The sequence below is a fragment of the Ixodes scapularis genome, unplaced genomic scaffold (assembly GCF_016920785.2).
Source record: "Ixodes scapularis isolate PalLabHiFi unplaced genomic scaffold, ASM1692078v2 PGA_scaffold4__175_contigs__length_147842914, whole genome shotgun sequence".
Lineage (NCBI taxonomy): Eukaryota > Metazoa > Arthropoda > Arachnida > Ixodida > Ixodidae > Ixodes > Ixodes scapularis.
Window position 1 is genome coordinate 124349583 of NW_024609879.1, and position 17979 is coordinate 124367561.

Sequence of the window (17979 nt, forward strand, 5' to 3'; positions counted from 1 at the left end):
CACATTGTATTTTCATCACATTGCCCAAATACAGCACCAGGGACCTACCGGCCGGAAAAAGCTGACAAAGTACTAGCTGCTGCACCTTCTTACAGCTTCGGCTCCAAGCATAAAGACCTTAGGCCCGACGATGTCCCGGGTAATTAACTTATACCTTCAGACATGTTTATCTTAGATATGGCACTTGGACATTTGATAATACAAGATTCTTTGCCTTTCTACCAATACATCTATATCTTCCTTTTACTGCACAGCATGCTCTTTCATCACAAACTTTGAACATCCTTTATGCACGTAACTCACAACACATTTTCACCGTATTGCCCTAATACAGCACCCGGAAGCTACCGGCCGGAGAAAGCTGACAAAGTACTCGCTGGAGCACCTTCTTACAGCTTCGGCTCCAAGCATAAAGACCTTAGGCCCGACGATGTTCCTGGTAATTAACTCATACCTTCACACCTGTTTGTCTTAGACATGGCACTTAGGCTTTGGATAGTTCAAGATTATTTGCCTTTCTACCAATACAACGAGCTCTTTCTGTCACTTCTCTGCATTCTCTTCCATCATAAACGTTGAGCATCCTTTTTGCATGTATTTTCACAATGTATTTTCATCACATTGCCCTAATACAGCACCGGGAACCTACCGGCCGGAGAAAGCTGACAAAGTACTAGCTGCATCCCCGTCTTACAGCTTCGGCTCCAAGCATAAGGACCTTAAGCCCGACGGTGTTCCTGGTAATTAACCCATACCTTCACATCAGTTTATATCAGATAAGTCTTGGCTTTTCGATAGCACAATATTCACCTTTCTGCCAGTACTTCTACCCGTGCTTGTTACTGTAGCGCATGCTCTTCAATCATGAACGTTTAACATCGCTTATGCAAGTTTTATTACAATGCATTTTTACCTACATTGCCCTAATACAACACCCGGAACCTACCGGTCGCAGAAAGCTAACCAAGTACTAACTGCTACACCTTGTTACAGCTTCGACTCCAAGCATAAAGATCTTAGGCCGGACGATGTTCCTGGTAATTAATGCATGCCTTCACACATTATTATTTGAGGTAATAACTCTGTCTGCCGATAGCACTACGTTACCTAAATTACTGTAATATGCATGTAGTTGCACACTGTTTAGCACTCTCTTGCACGCTATTCTAAAATATGATTGAACAGGTTTGGAAGCCGTTTTTCGGTGATGTTTTTCTTTATGTTGTATTAATACAACACCTGGAACCTACCGCCCGGAATAAGCTGACAAAGTACTAGCTGCAACGCCTCCTTACAGCTTGGGCTCCAAGCATAAAGATCTTAGGCCTGACGACGTACCCGGTAACTAAGACATACCTTCGCACACCCTTATCTCAGATAATGACTCTAGGACTGCAGATAGTACCACAATAACTATCCTCCTCTAATCTGCCAGTACTTCCACCCATAGGCGTAGACTATGGGAAGGGGGGGGGGGGCATCGGGGCTCGCCTCTCCCCCTAATGATATCCGGTGGGGGGGGGGGGGGGGGGGGCAGAGCCTCCCCTCTCGCGCCATGATCCTTACCAAGACGCCGTTTACGTGCCATGTAACGAGCTTCTAGTAGTGGCATGTAAACAAAATAACACTCACAGCGACGGACACATGGCGATATACATACGCTGTGAAATGTACCCCCTAAAATAAACTAGTGATAATTGCCGATGTAAAAAAAAAAAATTGCGCGGAAAAGCACCCCCTCCCCTCCGGCCCCCCCCCCCCCCCCCCCCCCCCCTGGCCCGGGAAAATGGAAAGTCTACGCCGCTGCTTGCACCTCTTTCTGGCACGTATTGTATGCTCTCTTATAAAGAATGCTGGTTAATTATGCACGTCTTCTTACCACGCATTTTCAATACTTTGCCCTTCTACAGCACGGGGAGCCTACTGGTCAGACAAAGCTGACAAATTACTAGCTGCAACACGTTCTTACAGCTTCAGCTCCAAGCAGAAAGACATTAGGCTTAACGATGTTCCTAGTTCTAAATACAAACTTTCATGCAGGTTTCTCTTAAACATTTGCTCTTGAATTGCCGATGGTACTACATTAAATATCCTTCTCTAGTCTACCAATACTTATGTCTCTACTCGTCACAGCACTGCAGGCTCTTCCATGAAAAGCGTTAAACATGCTGTATGCTCCTTTTCGTGCAATGAATTTTCACTACGCTTCCCTAATACAGCACCCGGAACGTACCGGCCAGAGAAAGCTGACAAAGTACTAACTGCAACACCTTCCTACAGCTTCGGCTCCAAGCATAAAGATCTTAAGCCCCACGACATTCCCGGTAATTAAGGCAAACCTTCATACACTTTTACCTCAGATATCGGTATTTAACCGACCATAGTACAACATTATTTATCCTTATTTAAAGTGCCGATTCTTTCTGATCTGACTGGCGCTGTCTAGTATGCTCCTATATTCGGAAAGTTAAATATGATGTATGCAGCTCGTCGTAATACGCATTTTCACTTTAATTTTATTTTTACGTCGCGTGCAACCTACTGACGGGAAAAAGCTGACAAAGCACTAGCTCCATTTAATTATTATACGGCCTTGGTTCAAAGAAGAAAGTTCAAGTCTGGTGGTGTTCTCGGTAGTTGTAAAATACTTGAATGCATGTTAGTCTTGGCTAATGCACCCTAATGCCGCATATAACCGTCTCGCGTTTGTATTGCCTAGCCTCCCTTTTTCTCTCTACCTGGCACTCGTTCGCATTTACTTGTGTCACTGATGCCGACCATGTCTAATGAACTTCATCTCACAGTGCACCTCTTTTACGTTTCATTCTACAGCACCCGGCACCTACTACCCCGAGAAAGCTGACAGAGTACTAACCGCAACACCATCGTACAGCTTCGGTTCCAAGCAAAAACCTCTTAGCCCTAACGGCGTGCCTGGTAATTATGAGAAAAAGCATTACCATTTATCCCAACCAGTAATGCGGAGCCTGGAGCACGCCTTTGACCCGTGTCTTTACCGTGTCCTCAAAATGATTCCTCGATTTCCGACCAATGACATCATCAGTGTCATGCTCTAGTCCGCCGCGATCCTGGCGGTATGACGGCAGCGGGGGTGAGTGCGGCAGACGCCTGTTCTGCTGTAGGTCGCCCTAAAACCAGTCGACGGAAACTATAGCAGACAGAATATAGAACGCCGCGACGACAGCGATCCGTGCGTCCACTCGCCATTTTCGCCGGCATTTCCTACCACCAACCGCCAAGATCGCTACCTCTCAGAGCATATATGGCACGCCAAGTCCTGTGACGCATTATGTTGCCACAACGAGGTCACTTTCGATACGTGGGCGGTAAAGTACGGTAAATATACCATTCGAAAAAGCGTTACGGGCACCGTACAAAATGGCGCATGGCTTATCTGTGATTCAAGATTATTTGCGGTTCTCCCTTGCATGCCTGGCTGGCACTGTTTTGCACGTTCCTATCTCGCTGGCGCCTAGCATGTTATATAACAGTGCATCTTCCTTTCCTTGGCTTCTGCAGCACCAGGTACCTACTGCCCTGAGAAAGCTGACAAAATACTAGCGGCCACACCTTCCTACAGTTTTGGTTCCAGGCAAAAGGATCGTGTGCCAAACGGCATTCCCGGTAATGATAACCTGATAAGTCTGATTACGTATCACTGCTCATTATATATATTAATAGCACAAGATACATATCTTCCCTCTCACGTATCATTGCCTACATATCTCCATAAAACTATTTATAAAATGTTCAGGTAAAAGAAAGAATGAACGCGAAAAGGAGTCCACATGTTTGCGACGTTCTTTGTTTTGCGTTGTTACTGTTTTGTTTTATCTTACTTTCAGTAATACGCCCATCAGTTCATATTAGAAAGTTAACTGCCACGATCCAGTTGTTTTACGAATGCATCTAACAAACATCACCGAGGCATACGGTAGTTTATTTCTATCGCACAGTTTTGAATGTGAACATAATGGCTTCAATTTATAATTATTTACCCGAGAACCATCAGAATATAATTTCACGCAAGTCAGCCGTCATCTTATTTTCTCTACGGTATAATGGTGGTAAATTTTCCTTTCTGTGCAATCTCCAAATTGTTAGACACTAAATTACCGAGTGTTAATCGGAGCGCTTGCCGCAGCCAAAAGCCTCATATCACTGAGCTATATCTCTAGACATTTATGAAGAACCCTCAGCGCGCAGTATAGCTTCCTTCCTATTGATAATCACAACTACCAAAGTCGCCCGTGGTTTTAGCCACAGCTAAAGGAATTAGAAAAAGTACTATCGTAAGTGAAATCACGAATATTCGGTAGTGCAATGTAATATCGTTCTGTTTGATATCGCACTATCCTCATCTTAAAATCACAATTTCGTAACCTGTACCATCCTCGAGCTCAACTATGAAACCAGCTACCCGTAGATCCCCGTCAAGCTAACATTCCTAACGCATGTGTTGTTTTTTCCCCAATAACGTGCATTTTGAGCTGCCCCCTTCGGCACCTGATACCCAGCTTTTAGAGAATGACGCTAGTAATTACGCCTCTATCACCGTCGGACTTACGCACAACTCCACTTTACGCCAATTGTTCTAACCTTAGCTAAAATAGTACGAGAAACCAAGATATACCAACACCACCGAGAATAATCGATGCATGCAATCATCCTCTTTTTCCTACATGAAACGTCATCACAGGCGGATTGCGCCAACTCAGCAATTAGACCCGAGCCCGGTGCCGAGTGTTCCTCGCCGCATTGATTGGACACGATTCCCAGCCGAATGCTCAGGCAGCGCTCGTGTCCAATCATTGCCTTCGCTCGAACTCGCTGTGCTGATGATGTCAATACTCTAGTGTTGAAGCTTCAAATATTCTGGGTGGTGTTGGATATACTAAAAAAGAACGTCACTATTTTTTTTTCCTTTTTATGCATGGCCGCCTACTTGGTGGGCAGGCGGCCATGAGGTTTTGCAAAAAAAGTAAAATGCTCCCGTGAAGTTAACGTTCCATTCACAATTTGTTTTAATAGTCACATGTAATAAATCATGATCTTAAAAAGCATTATCCGATAATCACGACATTTATAACTCAAAACTTTGTTTCCCGTTAACACGAGGCTCCGGCACTATCATTGATCTATCGCAAGAATAACATCTCTATATGAAGCATTCTTTTTTGACTGGTATACTTTTAATGCATGTCCTACAGTGACGCATGTGCTCTTTCTCTAACTCGCCTTCCTCAGCGCCCGGTGCCTACAGCCCCGAGAAAGCTGACAAAGTTCTAGCAGCTACGCCGGCCTACAGTTTCGGTTCCAAGCATAAAGACCTTAGGCCCGATGATGTTCCCGGTAATTATGTTTGCCCTCTTTGTCCTTCTGCATTCGTTAATGCGGAGCACAAGTTCGTCTGCTTCTTCTGTGGGGGTTGTGGTGACGTCAGAACGCCGAGCTCTGATTGGTTCTGAATGAAGGATAGTGGGTAGACCTCAAGGCAGATGGCTTTGAAGTCTACCCATCATCCTTTCAATCAGGACGAATTAGAGCGCGGCGTGTCGCTGACGTCACCGCAACTCCCGCAAAAGAAGCAGACGACTTGTTCGCCGCATAGTCAAGATAGCTTAAGAAACGTAGGGTATGGATAGCCCTGAGCGGCTTATTATTGATCCGCGGCCAATCAGACTCCGGCATTGGCCTACAACAACACCGAAGAACAAATCACCAACAACGAAGAGTTTTTAGAGCGCAGCTCTTAGGGGCCCGTTTTCAGCCTGAGCGGCGTCGGCGTCGGCGTCGGCGTAACCGGGGGGGGGGGGGGGGGGGGTCACGTGACCCCCCCGAGGTCACGCCCCCCCCCCCCCGAAACTTCTAAGAGCCGCGGGGGGGGGGGGGGGGGGGACAAACTTAAAGGGGGGGGGGGGTGCAACGATTTTCCGACTTCGGTTAAAGATTTCTGGAAGTTGCCCCCTGGCACTTCTGATGTAAAGAACAGAAACCCGATTTCGCCCGCGTGTCCTAGTTGTTGCGTAAAAAAAAGATAAACATTGGCATTTCGGGCACCCCTCAACTCACTCCCAGTCTTCAAGGTAACACCTGGTCGCACTCCCAGTGACGTCGTTCGGAGTGCCGTGTAGCTTCCCGTGTGCTATCTCGGAGGGCGCTTCCCCTCCCTCTCTCTGCGCACATTAGCGGGCGCTATGCTGCAGCTTAGAGCCGAGCGAGGTCACGTAATCTTTCCGCCATAGTTCCTCCGGCTGCCACTTGGGGCTGCAGGTGGGGGAAAAAGCTCGACTTTTGCTTTGCGATTATGCAGTGGAATCACGACATTCTTAATGAAGGAAGTGTTTTCTCTATCCTCCGGGACACGATAAACAACGTAAAAATGACGAGATGCAAATCTTTTTAATCATAAAATCGTTGCACCGCCCCTTTAAATTTTGTTCAGAGTCTAACTGTACGTATGGGGGGCACAAGGCTGCCAAACCGTGAGCCGTGCTTTATTCTGAAATCCTTTTTTTTTTTTTCCTGGGGAAACGCGGAAAGGCGCGGGGGGGGGGGGGGGGGGGGTGCCCTTACGAGGGATCTGCGAGCCGTCACTTGGACCAGCAAAGAGCCGCATGCGGCTCGCGTTTGGCCAACCCTGCTCTATGTTATTCTCCTCTAAAACCGAAACTTAACCAGCACGCTCCATTTCCACGAGAGTAACTTACCTCGTTTAATAAAACTGTTTTAGGCAATCTACGTGGCCGATTCGCAGGCGATGCACGCGTAATGCTAACAGATGGCGTACGCAGCGTCGAGGGAGCGCCAAACAGTTCAAGAAGAGGGAAAGGAGGGACCCCTCTCTTGCTCGGACCCTCGTTTGTGTACCCGGTCTCCCCCTAGAAGATCAGCCTGTCGCTCAAAATTCAGACAATAGTGGCTTTCCCCACCCCGTTCACCCCTAAGCTGACAGTGCTGTGGGAGCTACGTGCTTGTTAGGCAAGCCACACTTTTGCCACGTGATCACGCTCCCTCGCGCATACCCACGCGAAGAGAATGGGGTTAGGTGATGAAAGGGAGGCGGCTAATTGGTGCGGCAAGCGCCACTGCACTGTCAGCTTAGGGGTGAAAGGAATAAGTGAGGTCGGGTGTCGCGTGACATGTGTTGGGGCCGGTGACGTGATTTGGGTACCGCGGATGTACACATTAAAAAGGAAGAGAACTTCCGAAAGAAAAAAAATGCGAAATAGTTCGCTATTTTATTTTTTTTTTTTTTCACGTTTTTCTATCGAAATTTAGGCTTTTGATTTTCTGCCTTTTTTCTTTTGGCCCACTAAACGATATGCTAGTGGTAAAATCCCAATCTAAATTCAGTTGTCCCTACCCAAAGTTCGTTTTATGGCCCCTTTAAAGGCGTTAGTTTACACGCTGTATAGTTGCCTCCCCAGTGGCATGAACTGACTGCTCGGTTATGCCATTGGACGCGTCTGTTTGCCTCTGTGCAGCCCCCGGTGCCTACTGTCCCGAGAAAGCAGACAACGTGCTTGCTGTCACCCCTGCTTACTCCTTTGGTCTCAAGCCAAAGGATGCTAGACCGGACGACATTCCTGGTAACCGCACGAGTATTACCTTTGCTCCGTCTCAAGAACAGTGCGCCACGGGCTCTAAAGGCTGGTCCACACATTTCTGCTTGACTGCGCCTTACTGCGTTCCGTCCCCTAATAACCGCTTACTATGAGAAAACACATTAGCACACTGGCACCCTCTCTCAGGTAGTCCTGGTATACTTCCGCTCTGCGTACATATTGTTATAACTTTCAAGCACCATTCTTTGAACGTGGGCTTGGAATAATTCTGGCAGTGTTATTGGCGACCTTCTCGTAGAGAGTGCGTACATTTGATTTTGCAAATACTGCCAAACCTCCGGTCTAGTTGTATACATAGTTCCATGGCTACCCGACGGATGGCGCGAGTGTGCTACTATGTTCTCTTCCCGTAAGCGTTTACAAGGAAACGCAATGCATTTGAGAGCACTCAACCGTAAATGTGCGAAGCAGCCTTAAGGACTGCAGAGGTTTCAAAGCGCAGACTCGTGAAATAAGTTTGTTTCTATAGAACTCGCGTAAGGGGAACTTGTAGAGCTGCGTTTTCCCGTTCCTGTCATTGCTGATATGGCGCAGAACTCTATAAGTGAACCATAGAAGCAATCTGAACGGATAATGACCTTTTTAGTGACACTGTTTCCAACGAATCACATCAGTATGGTATGAAGATTCTTGAACAGCAGATTTACAAGGAAATCTTGGTTTATTTTTTTATTTCACTATTTGTGTTATGTGTTTGTTTATCTAGTGGTAAATCAGCCGCAATGCGCGTCTGGTGTCTTCGCCGTAGGTGAGAAATATAGCTAGTGCAGTACTGTTGCTAGCCTGAGATCTTTGACGTACATCACGCAGTAGTGATACACGACCGCACGCCGGTACGATGCTCATTAAGGCCGAAAGGGTGGGGATTCAACTCAGGATCTCTGGGTTCTGCAGCGCGAGCTTTTGCTTCACCCTTCTTTGAGCAGCTGTGCGTTAACACACTTGTCCACCGACTCCCCGGTTCTACTATGGCTTCAGCGGTCGATCAACGGGATGTATGGCATTCAGACTTCGTAGCATTTTTTTTTTCTTGTTTGAGCAATGCAATTTTACATCTAGAACAAAACAAGAACTAAGTCTTTGACTAGCTGTATATTTATAGCTACATACTAAGATCTTAGGCAAGTGAGGCAGGTTCGCAAGCAATCTGTTGCTGAAAAATGTTTCAATTGATAGAGCGTCTCTCAATTCAATTCAATGCTGATTCCTGTCCTTGCCACGCAAATTAGTAGTGCTATTATATATATTTAAAACGAGACGAACACGGTACTTAGTACATTGTTGGTCCTAGATTGGTCGGTTGTTTTTCTATTAACCCCTATCTTTTCGTAATTACAGCCAACTGTGTTAACTGCGCGCAGTGTATTTCACGTGAAGGTCGTATTAATCCTACATCATATTTGAAAGTGTCTAAAATAAGCGCGCGTAACGTTGCATTTAATCTTAATAATCTCATAAAATCAGGCTTTATCAAGGACGCAAATATATATATATTTTTTTTAATGTAAATTTATTGTATGCCTCCATTTTAAGATGCATTTTAATGACTCGTTACATAGTAACACATAAAGGCGGAGCACAAAAATCCAAACATCGTCGCGCCAGGAAGACAAAACCAGAATAAAGCAGGCGGCGTAATACTAAGATCCCAAAAATTAATTTTATATATACGAAACATATAGCACTCGCAATGATTAATAGCTAAAATGCACGATGTTGAAAAAAAATGAAAGACGTTTACAACTGCCTGTAATGCCGAATTAGAGCGCAGCTCTTAAGGAGGAGGAGGGTATGGTAAGAAGAGGAGGGTACGCACCTCTACCTCGCTCGTCTTGTGCATTCCTCCCTTTGTCCTTGTTTTTGTGCGCTTCTACTAGTTGTAATCATGAACCAACTCGCCTGCATCGCCATATTGATCCCTGCTCCTCCCCCTACCCCCTCCTTCCCTCTCCCTTCCTCCTCTCTCCCTCCTCTCTCGTGACGTCAGTCATGACCCTAGTGACCCTTGTGACGTCACGTGTGAAGGTCGTGACCTTCGTCGTGACCTTCACGAGTGACCTCCATGACGTCACTCGTGACCATCGTGACATCACACGTGACGTCACGTGTGAAGTCATTATGGGAAATGTCCCATTATGCAACGCGCCGTCACGAGTGACGTCACAAGTGACCACAGTGACGTCACGCGTGACATCATTATGGGAAACGTCCCATAATGCGACGCGCGGTTACGCCGACGGCGACGCCGCTCAAGCCGGAAACGGGCGCATAAGTGCTGCGCTCTAAAACTTGCCAGCGCTGGTTCCTGATACGGAAATTTTGAACGATCCTAGTTCGTAAATTGTCATATTAATATGGAGAAAAAATCTTATAACCAGTGTTGTACACGTTCCTCAAAAAAAGTAACGAAAGCTCGTTCCTCGTTCCTTCTGATTTTTGGAACGCGTTCCCGTTACAAGTTCCATCCGTGAGAAAGGAACTCGTTCCCGTTACAGTTTAAAAAATGGAACGTATCGTTACGTATACGTTACTTTTGTATTTTTTGCTAATTACCATATTTAGTTAAATCAAGCAGAGTTTTCTTATTTTTTTATCTATCCCGTTAATAGTCAACATACGAGTTTGTATGTCGTGATGGAAGGGCACCCGGAGAAGAAAACACGCGGAAGCAGGGTTTCATTTCTTGATATATTCATGGTAAAAATCTCAGCTATTAACCATGTCCATGCTTGTAGTGCACAATTCAGACGAGCCAAGTGTACTTTTACCCAAGATAGCACGAGCGTTTTACAACAACCTCGAACGTTTCAATTTAACAGACTCCCGTGTTAGAACTTAACAACAGTTGCTTCTCGATGTCGCTGTTCGCGAGACGAGCAAGTAAAAGAGAAGGTAGGGCTTTTGGAAAGTCACTCTTGAAAGCTACCAATACCTCGTTGTGAAGGTTGGATTTGCTGTTCAGTTCTAAGTTGGGGGACAAGAGGAGGAATAAAGGTTATTTTTTGTGTATCTTGTAAGTGACCAATGTTCGGGATACAAGGGTGAGTCCGATATCTGGCAATCTGTGATCTTGTGGTAAATGTAGGTCTCGATCGTTATTGAAGTTCAGAAATGGCTGTAGTCAGAATACGATTTCTGGGTGTGTAAAGATTCGTGGAACAAAAGAAGGTAACCGAGTTGAAAACAACCCTCCTTCTTTGTCTTTTCCTACTACTAAAAGTTTTGCTTTTTGTACCGCAGTTTCGGGCACTCAAAAAAGAATCAATGCCCACCAGCTCTCCTGCACCCTTAACTGTTAGCAAGCGAGGACCACACAAAATAATTCATAAGCTTAGTGACCAAAAAGTTAACGAGATCCTGGGGGGCTGCGCTTTTTGGACTCCCAGGAGACTAGGGAGAGGGAAGTGACGTCAACGACACAGCAAACGCAGATTGGATGTTGATTTTGTTTTCTTCCGTCAACATCCAATCTGCGTTTGCTCTAGTCGTTGACGTCACTTCCCTTTTCCAAGTCTCCTGGGAGTCCAAAAAGCGCAACATAGCACCCCTGCACTTCGTAAAGATATTGTTTTTGTATCTTCATACTTTCTCTGTTAGAAATAAAATAAAAATGACCCCACTGGACGAAAAAAAGGAACGCCGTTACTCTTTCCGTTCCAGTAAAAATGTAACGCGTTCCCGTTCCAGTTCCAGCGATGCAAAATGGAACGGCGGCGTTCCTTCGTTCCTCCTAAAAGGAACGCGTTCCAGGAACGCCGTTCCTTGGAACGCCGTTCCGTACAACACTGCTTATAACCCCGCTTTCTGAAAAGAAAAATGAAATTTTCTGGGCCCGTAAGAGGCATAATAAATAATGCTATGTCCGCAACGGTACGCAGCATAACAAGACAACTTATTCAATGAGAACATCTACCCTCATTTCGTTACACTTTCTTTCCGTTAGGCGAATATTTTCATAACCCTGTAACAACCCATCAGAATCCGTTTATACCATTCTTTCTCAAGCATGACTACTCACTGCTTTTGGTATGGTACTTTTAACGGAGCGCGACAGAACGCAGCTTTTTATTAACAGTCACCCCTCGATTAATCCCTGCCCTTGCTTGCATATCGCTAAAAGAAAAAGCATTATACTAATCCCACAGTATACTCGATTGTTTATGAACGGACCGTTTATGAACGGACCGGTTGGCTTTGAATTTTGATGAAGTCTATTCTGGCGGTGACAGTAACTGTAAGTGATAGTACAGTTGTTGCATCGTTGTCAATATTCGGAGCGCCAGTTCGCGTGCCTCTTGCGCAGAAATTGCCATTGACGTCAAAACGCAGAGCCCTGATGGACTCCGATTGGAAGGATGGTGGGTAGACCTCAAGACAGCTAACATTGTGCCCTACCCACTATCCTTCCAGTCAGAGCCAATCAGAACTCTCCGTTTTGAGACCACTACAACACCTGCGCAAAAAGGAGACCAATTTGCGCTCCGCACAGTGTATCGTTCTTGTGTGGGCTGGTAAGAATAGACAACTCGGGTGTAAGGATAATAATGCCTTAGTTTATTCCGTGTTGTTCTTTATATAGCCGAAGGTGGAAAGGGGTTAGTATAGTAGAGGGCAAGGGAAAGGCACGTGGCAATGGAGCACACAGATAGCTTGTCCGCCTTGATCTGATACGATACAAACAGAAACCCGTACAGTACAGCGTGCGACGAGAACTTCGTCGAGAACAGATCATTCGCGCAATACTCATTCCCTTACCCCCTATGGCGTACGCTTGTCATTAACAGCACCGGGTGCCTACTGTCCTGAGAAGGCCGGCAGTGTCCTAGCGACAACGCCTGCTTACACCTTTGGCCTGAGGCCAAAGGATGCAAAGCCTCACGACATTCCCGGTAATCTCCGCTACACTTTTCCGCACCTACTCCCAAACATATGCGCCGCACTATACCGACTTTACTCTGCTATATTCACGTACTCACCAATCAACCAGAAAAAATCACTATAATTCCATTCGTTTCTTCACCTAACAAAAAAAAAAAAATTATTAGATCAATCCCGGGTAGCACAATTCTCTGAGCCTGTAGTCTTTTTCTGGAAACTTTTGGTCTTAAAAAGCCCGCAGAAGCCAAGGCAGAGCCAGGCCTTTTTTCCTGACCTTTTTTTTAGCCAGGGTCTGAGTACCTTGGCCCCGGTTCGCCAAACAAGTGCCAAAATTAAGCTTCACTGCCAGCGTTCCGGGTGTCATCTTGCATCTTTAGAACCAAATCGCCAGACAAGCGCCAGAGTTAGGTTTCACTGCTGGTTCTTTGGTTCATACGTGACATCTTTGGCTGAAGTCTAGCACCTTGGCATTTATATGGTGAGCCAGAAAAAGGCCATATAAACGCCAGAGAAATGCTGTGACACAGACTACAACGCCTTGGAGAAAAATCGTATTGGGCCCCACATCAGGCCCCCATAAGATTCATAAGCTTGTGCCAGTTGATCGTCTCTCGCGTGCTAACTGGGATAGCTTTATATGGGAATTCTGCACATGCCATGCTAGCTCGTGTTGGTGTTGGCCGCACCTTGTATCAAGGTAATGGGAGGGAGGGTCAGCAAACGGAACGCAACTTTTGGTTTGATGTCATAGCAGGCTCGACCAATGGCGTTGCGACGTGCAGAGTGGAAATGCAGAAGGGGGGTACAAGCGAGATAAGTGATACACTAACACTACCCTCTCCCCACTCCTTCCGCTGCGTACGAAAAGGGGGGGAGTGGGGGAGGCGGGGGGGGGGGGGGGCTGCGTGGTAGGTAGGAACTGCGTATTACTGCCATTGCATTCTCAATGCGTTTGACCGAACGTCTCACCCTGAGCGATTTTCTGTCGCTGTGTTCTTCCTGCAGCACCGTGCAAGTACAACGTCCCGGACACCGACACCTACAAGAGCAAGTCTCCGGCGTACACCCTCAGTTACCGGACCAACATCCCATCAGACCAGACGAAGAAGCCCGGACCCGGAGCCCACTCACCCGAGAGAGTGAGAACGCCTTTTTTAGAAAGCCATTAGTCGAGTAGGTGACGTCATCAAACACGTGCCATATAACGTCATTAGTCACGTGATTCAATGACGTCATTTCAGTTTTATAGCCACCCTGCCGCAGGAGGGGCTCTCTTGCGGGGCGTGGCACCTAACTCACATTGACTGGCTTAAGCGATCATGTGACCACAGCAACAACCAATCGCGTTCTCGCTGGAAGTCATGGCATGAGTCTCGGTAGATAAGTAAATTTGCCCCAAGAAATACGCACACCGGAAACGTAATCTAGCTATGATGATTTTGTCAGGTATCGCCAAAATACTACCGCAACTGTTTCGTTGATGCATGATCATTTATGACGCTTGTTACTGCGTCAATATGCCTGCATATCAATATTCTGGCTTTATCATACGCGAGAGCAGGGTGCGCACAAACCCGGATATACAGTATGCAAGAACATCGAAGAGATACGACACCGTGCCACTTTCCATACTAATAGACAAAGTCGCATTTACACGATAAATGATAATAAAGAATCATATAAAAAGCTCAGATACGTGTAGGATTATAGCAACCCAACAATTATGTTAATACTAAAAGCGAGCGAGCGCGTACAAGTATAAGTTATTCATGCCCCTCATAAACACAACTTTCTTTTCTACCTGGAGTCACGAATTAACCTACGGAGTAAGAAGACTTCAGCCATGTTGGTGCGCAGAATCAGTGTTGTTAGCTGTCACCAGATTTTGCCGACGACGATGTCCGATGGATGATGCAAGAAATACACTCCACCATTCCTGCTTGCTAGAACAGTTCACAAACAGCTAAAAAACGAATCCGTGATGATTTCCTAACGCTACTTCTACCGCTCCAAAAATTCAAATTTCGGAAGCCAAAACTGACGCAAACGGCGCCCGTGTGACAACGTAATTAGATTAGCTTAGTTACGGAACCCCCCCCCCCCCCCGCCCCCCCCCCCTCACTCACCACGGCTCGTCACCCGTCGTTCGACGCGCCGGACGGTTGCTAGGGTAACTGCAGTGTAATCTACGGAATGCGTACGTTTTGAATCACGGCGTCTAGATGGCGTTACAGCTCTGCTCTATGAAACGCACAGTTATGAAACGAAAATCTAGATGGCGCTTCGAACGACTAGAGGCGAACTGAAGTGAGTGGGGGGGGGGGGGGGGGGGGGGGGGGAGTGTGGAACTCCCCCTCCGCGGGAGTTCCACAACTGAGGTAATCCAGTAACTTTGCGTGTGACTCTTAAGTACCAAAATGGCGGAGCCCACGAGCCTCTAACATGTAAAGAAATGTCACATGACGCCAACGGACGAATCACTCTGAGCGTAGCTTTATTTGGTCACTGACAGCCTGAGAAACGACAGGGTGTGGCTTGTTATGTGCACGCTTCTTGCTTCGTGATTGGTTCCTCACCGTTTTCGTCTGCTAATGCCGCGATCTCATTGGTTGACGTGCGATAAGGAGATGCTCAGCCATCGCAACGCCCCGCGTTTTCTTTAGCTGTTAGTTACTATAGTGGTTCTACGCCCCACAACACCCTTTCTCCTGTTTTATGCAAAGTGTCCCCCCCCCCCCCCCCTTTTTTCAAAAAAAAAAAAAAAGTTTATATTGCAATGTTTTTTGTTTGTTTGTTTGTTTGCAAAAATGAATTACGCAGCGCTGAACGCTTAAGGCCCGTTCATACTCTTGCGACTGAGTAAGACCGAGAGAGACCAGACCGGTTTTTAAGCCTCTTGCGATCTCTTAAAACCAGCTCCGCTGCATCGCACCTGGTCCTAAGAACTCGCAAAAAGCTTAAAAACCGGTCTCGTCTCTCTCGGTCGTACTCGGTTGCAAGAGTGTGAACGGGCCTTTATTCTACCCCGAAACGTAGGGCTAGCGGTCCGGACCAGATACCACAAAGTTCCCGAATCAACCGTTATCTCAATCAAAACATATAAGGGATTTTCTAAACGTTACTGTTCCTAATGTGCCTAATGTGTGCCTTCCAGGTGTGGATGAACAAAAGCAGCTCGCCAAGGTTCACCTTCGGTATCAGGCACAGCCCGGTAGCCGAGAACCCCAAGTAGACCTTTCACTGCCACGGCAAGCACCGCCATCTACCGCACAAAACGGTAAAAGTGATAGCAACACGTAGGCAAGGGTCGTATTTGTTGCTTAGACTTCAGCTGGATCATCGAACCAGTATCACCAAAGCTCAAAGGCGGATAGAGTGTAGTAGTTTGCGCGTCGACACCCAATGTGCTTGCAATTTGCTTGAGACAGCTCCTCTGAGGACTGGTTCACACACCCGTATTTCGTGATCGCTTAGGACGAGAGAAGGATGGATGGATGGATGAATTCGGCTGACACCTTTGGATCGGGCGGTAGCTTACGCCACCTACCCTACCGAAAAAGCCGGTATATCTTTTCGCTATCCGGATTATGGAATTGGAAATCTATCTGGATTCTATCTGGACTCCATCTGGAATTTAGGTTTTCAGAAATTATTCCTTTGTCTGCAATCTGGATTTCGGGTTTCCAGAAACAAATTTCCGGTTCCATAATCCGGATAGTGAAAAGTTATACCGGATTTTTCGGTAGGGTAGCCATTTTGTTTTACCATTTAAGCTTAGAATATTTAAATGTGAAAACTATATTCACTCCGCACTGAAACAAAAGGGAGGCTATAAAACCCCCTTGCCATCAGTTAATAAGAAAATACCTAGCTTTTTCTCGCTTTCTGCCACCATTCACTTAATCTTTGCTTGGTAATCCCTACTGTCTGAACACGCTGATACTCGGCGCCACCTAGCCGGCAGCGCTGCAACTGTGTCTAGTAGACTGAAGGTTTTGCAGTATTTTTGAGTTCAGATGTACGTGATATTCATAAGAAACGGTTGCTTATAACATTCTCAGAATTATTTCAAGCACGCTGTGATGAATGATGAGCAAGAAAATGAGGAGACATGCGCAAATTCGAAGCGTTCCAGCTCTGCCCGATAGATGGCGCCAGTATGTTCTTTCGTCGTAAGCGATCGAACTCAGTACCACTCTCACGCAAGAGTGTAAACCAGCCTTAAAGAGTTTAGCAAGGATTTTGAGTTTGGGAAGAGGATTCTTTGTCAGAAATAATAAGTGCTAGTTATACAAAAAACTGCAATATCAAGAAACATTTTATTAAATACGATTAAATTACATGTTCAATAAAGGGCGACTCATTGCAGTTCGCATACCTTTTTTCGCAGATGGTCTAGAGTTGGAGATCTGCAGTTTGTCAAAATATTATAAAGTCCAAGTATCAATGCTTAATTTGTTTCCTTAATGGCTCGGCTAAAGGTTTATCTTGTCAAGACAACATAAAAGAAAGTATGGGGGGGGGGGGGGGTTGTTTAGAGCAATGCTATGGAAATAATAAGGCACATATGCCACCATTTTACACCTCTACAGTGGCGTCTTCCGTCAATAGCGTTAAAACCGAAGCATAAGCTGTCCAAGCCTCGTCTTCAAAGAAAGCAATATTTGCAAATTCTGAGCTATGCCAGACAGAGACATACGTTAGCAGTCGGCATGCAAAAATACTTTCAGTTGCTTCTTTCGTTGGTAAAATATGAGTCTCATAAAAAAATTACCTTTACAGGCCCGTGGAAGACTAAGAAGTTGAAGTTCCTGAAGAGGGCGGACAACTACGACTGCACAGGCGCCACCTGTGTGCGTCAACCCGAAGGAAAGCCTTGACAAAGAGCACCAAAAGTTGATGGCCACAATTTTTGTCTTCCGTTTAGCACCAAGCGAAAATATTCGAAGTCTGGGCATCATATAGAACAAGCTATGGAAAACAACAGGGAGTCGTGTGCAAAGTTCGGGCGAGAACCAGACATTGTGGAGGCACCCAGCGTGTGCTCCTGAGAAATATATGCAATATGCCTTAAGATGTGTTGCATCATGCCACTGTTTTTTTGTTTTTTTTTTACATAATAACTTTTGATACGCTAAATAAGCTGAAACTAAAACACATTTTTTCAAGTTCAATCGATTTAGCGCACTCTTTATTTGCTTTATAATATGCCAATAGGTCATCAATTCATTCTTTTATCATTTTTTTTTAAGTTTAAAGTAGATTTATTTTGAAGTCTAGATATTTTTTTTTTCTACAACTCCGACAATTTATTGCCGCTCGTTTGGTCACATTCCTTAACTGCTTCATTTCGCCACGCTTTTCACGTCTTCTTACTCACAATGTTTAGAAAATGGCTTTATTTTTACACTCAAAAGAATATAATAAATATAAAACGTTTTTTACAAACCAA

At 45.7% G+C, this 17979-nt stretch overlaps 1 protein-coding gene across 10 annotated transcripts in view; it reads left to right on the top strand.

Annotated features, from left to right (window-relative positions):
* Positions 1-17979, top strand: part of LOC8023913 — a 97788-nt gene extending 79809 nt beyond the window's left edge. For 5 of the 10 annotated variants that reach the window (XM_042293420.1, XM_042293423.1, XM_042293424.1 and 2 more), the window contains 10 exons: positions 35-139; positions 335-439; positions 636-740; positions 2833-2937; positions 3541-3645; positions 5269-5373; positions 7509-7613; positions 13533-13666; positions 15682-15804; positions 17310-17979. In XM_042293420.1, the coding sequence (XP_042149354.1) occupies positions 35-139; positions 335-439; positions 636-740; positions 2833-2937; positions 3541-3645; positions 5269-5373; positions 7509-7613; positions 13533-13666; positions 15682-15759 (947 nt within the window). In that variant the 3' untranslated portion in view covers positions 15760-15804; positions 17310-17979. Of the gene's footprint in view, positions 1-34; positions 140-334; positions 440-635; positions 741-2219; positions 2325-2832; positions 2938-3540; positions 3646-5268; positions 5374-7508; positions 7614-13532; positions 13667-15681; positions 15805-17309 lie in introns of all 10 variants that reach the window. The other 5 variants (XM_042293418.1, XM_042293422.1, XM_042293425.1 and 2 more) reach the window with 3 other exon arrangements.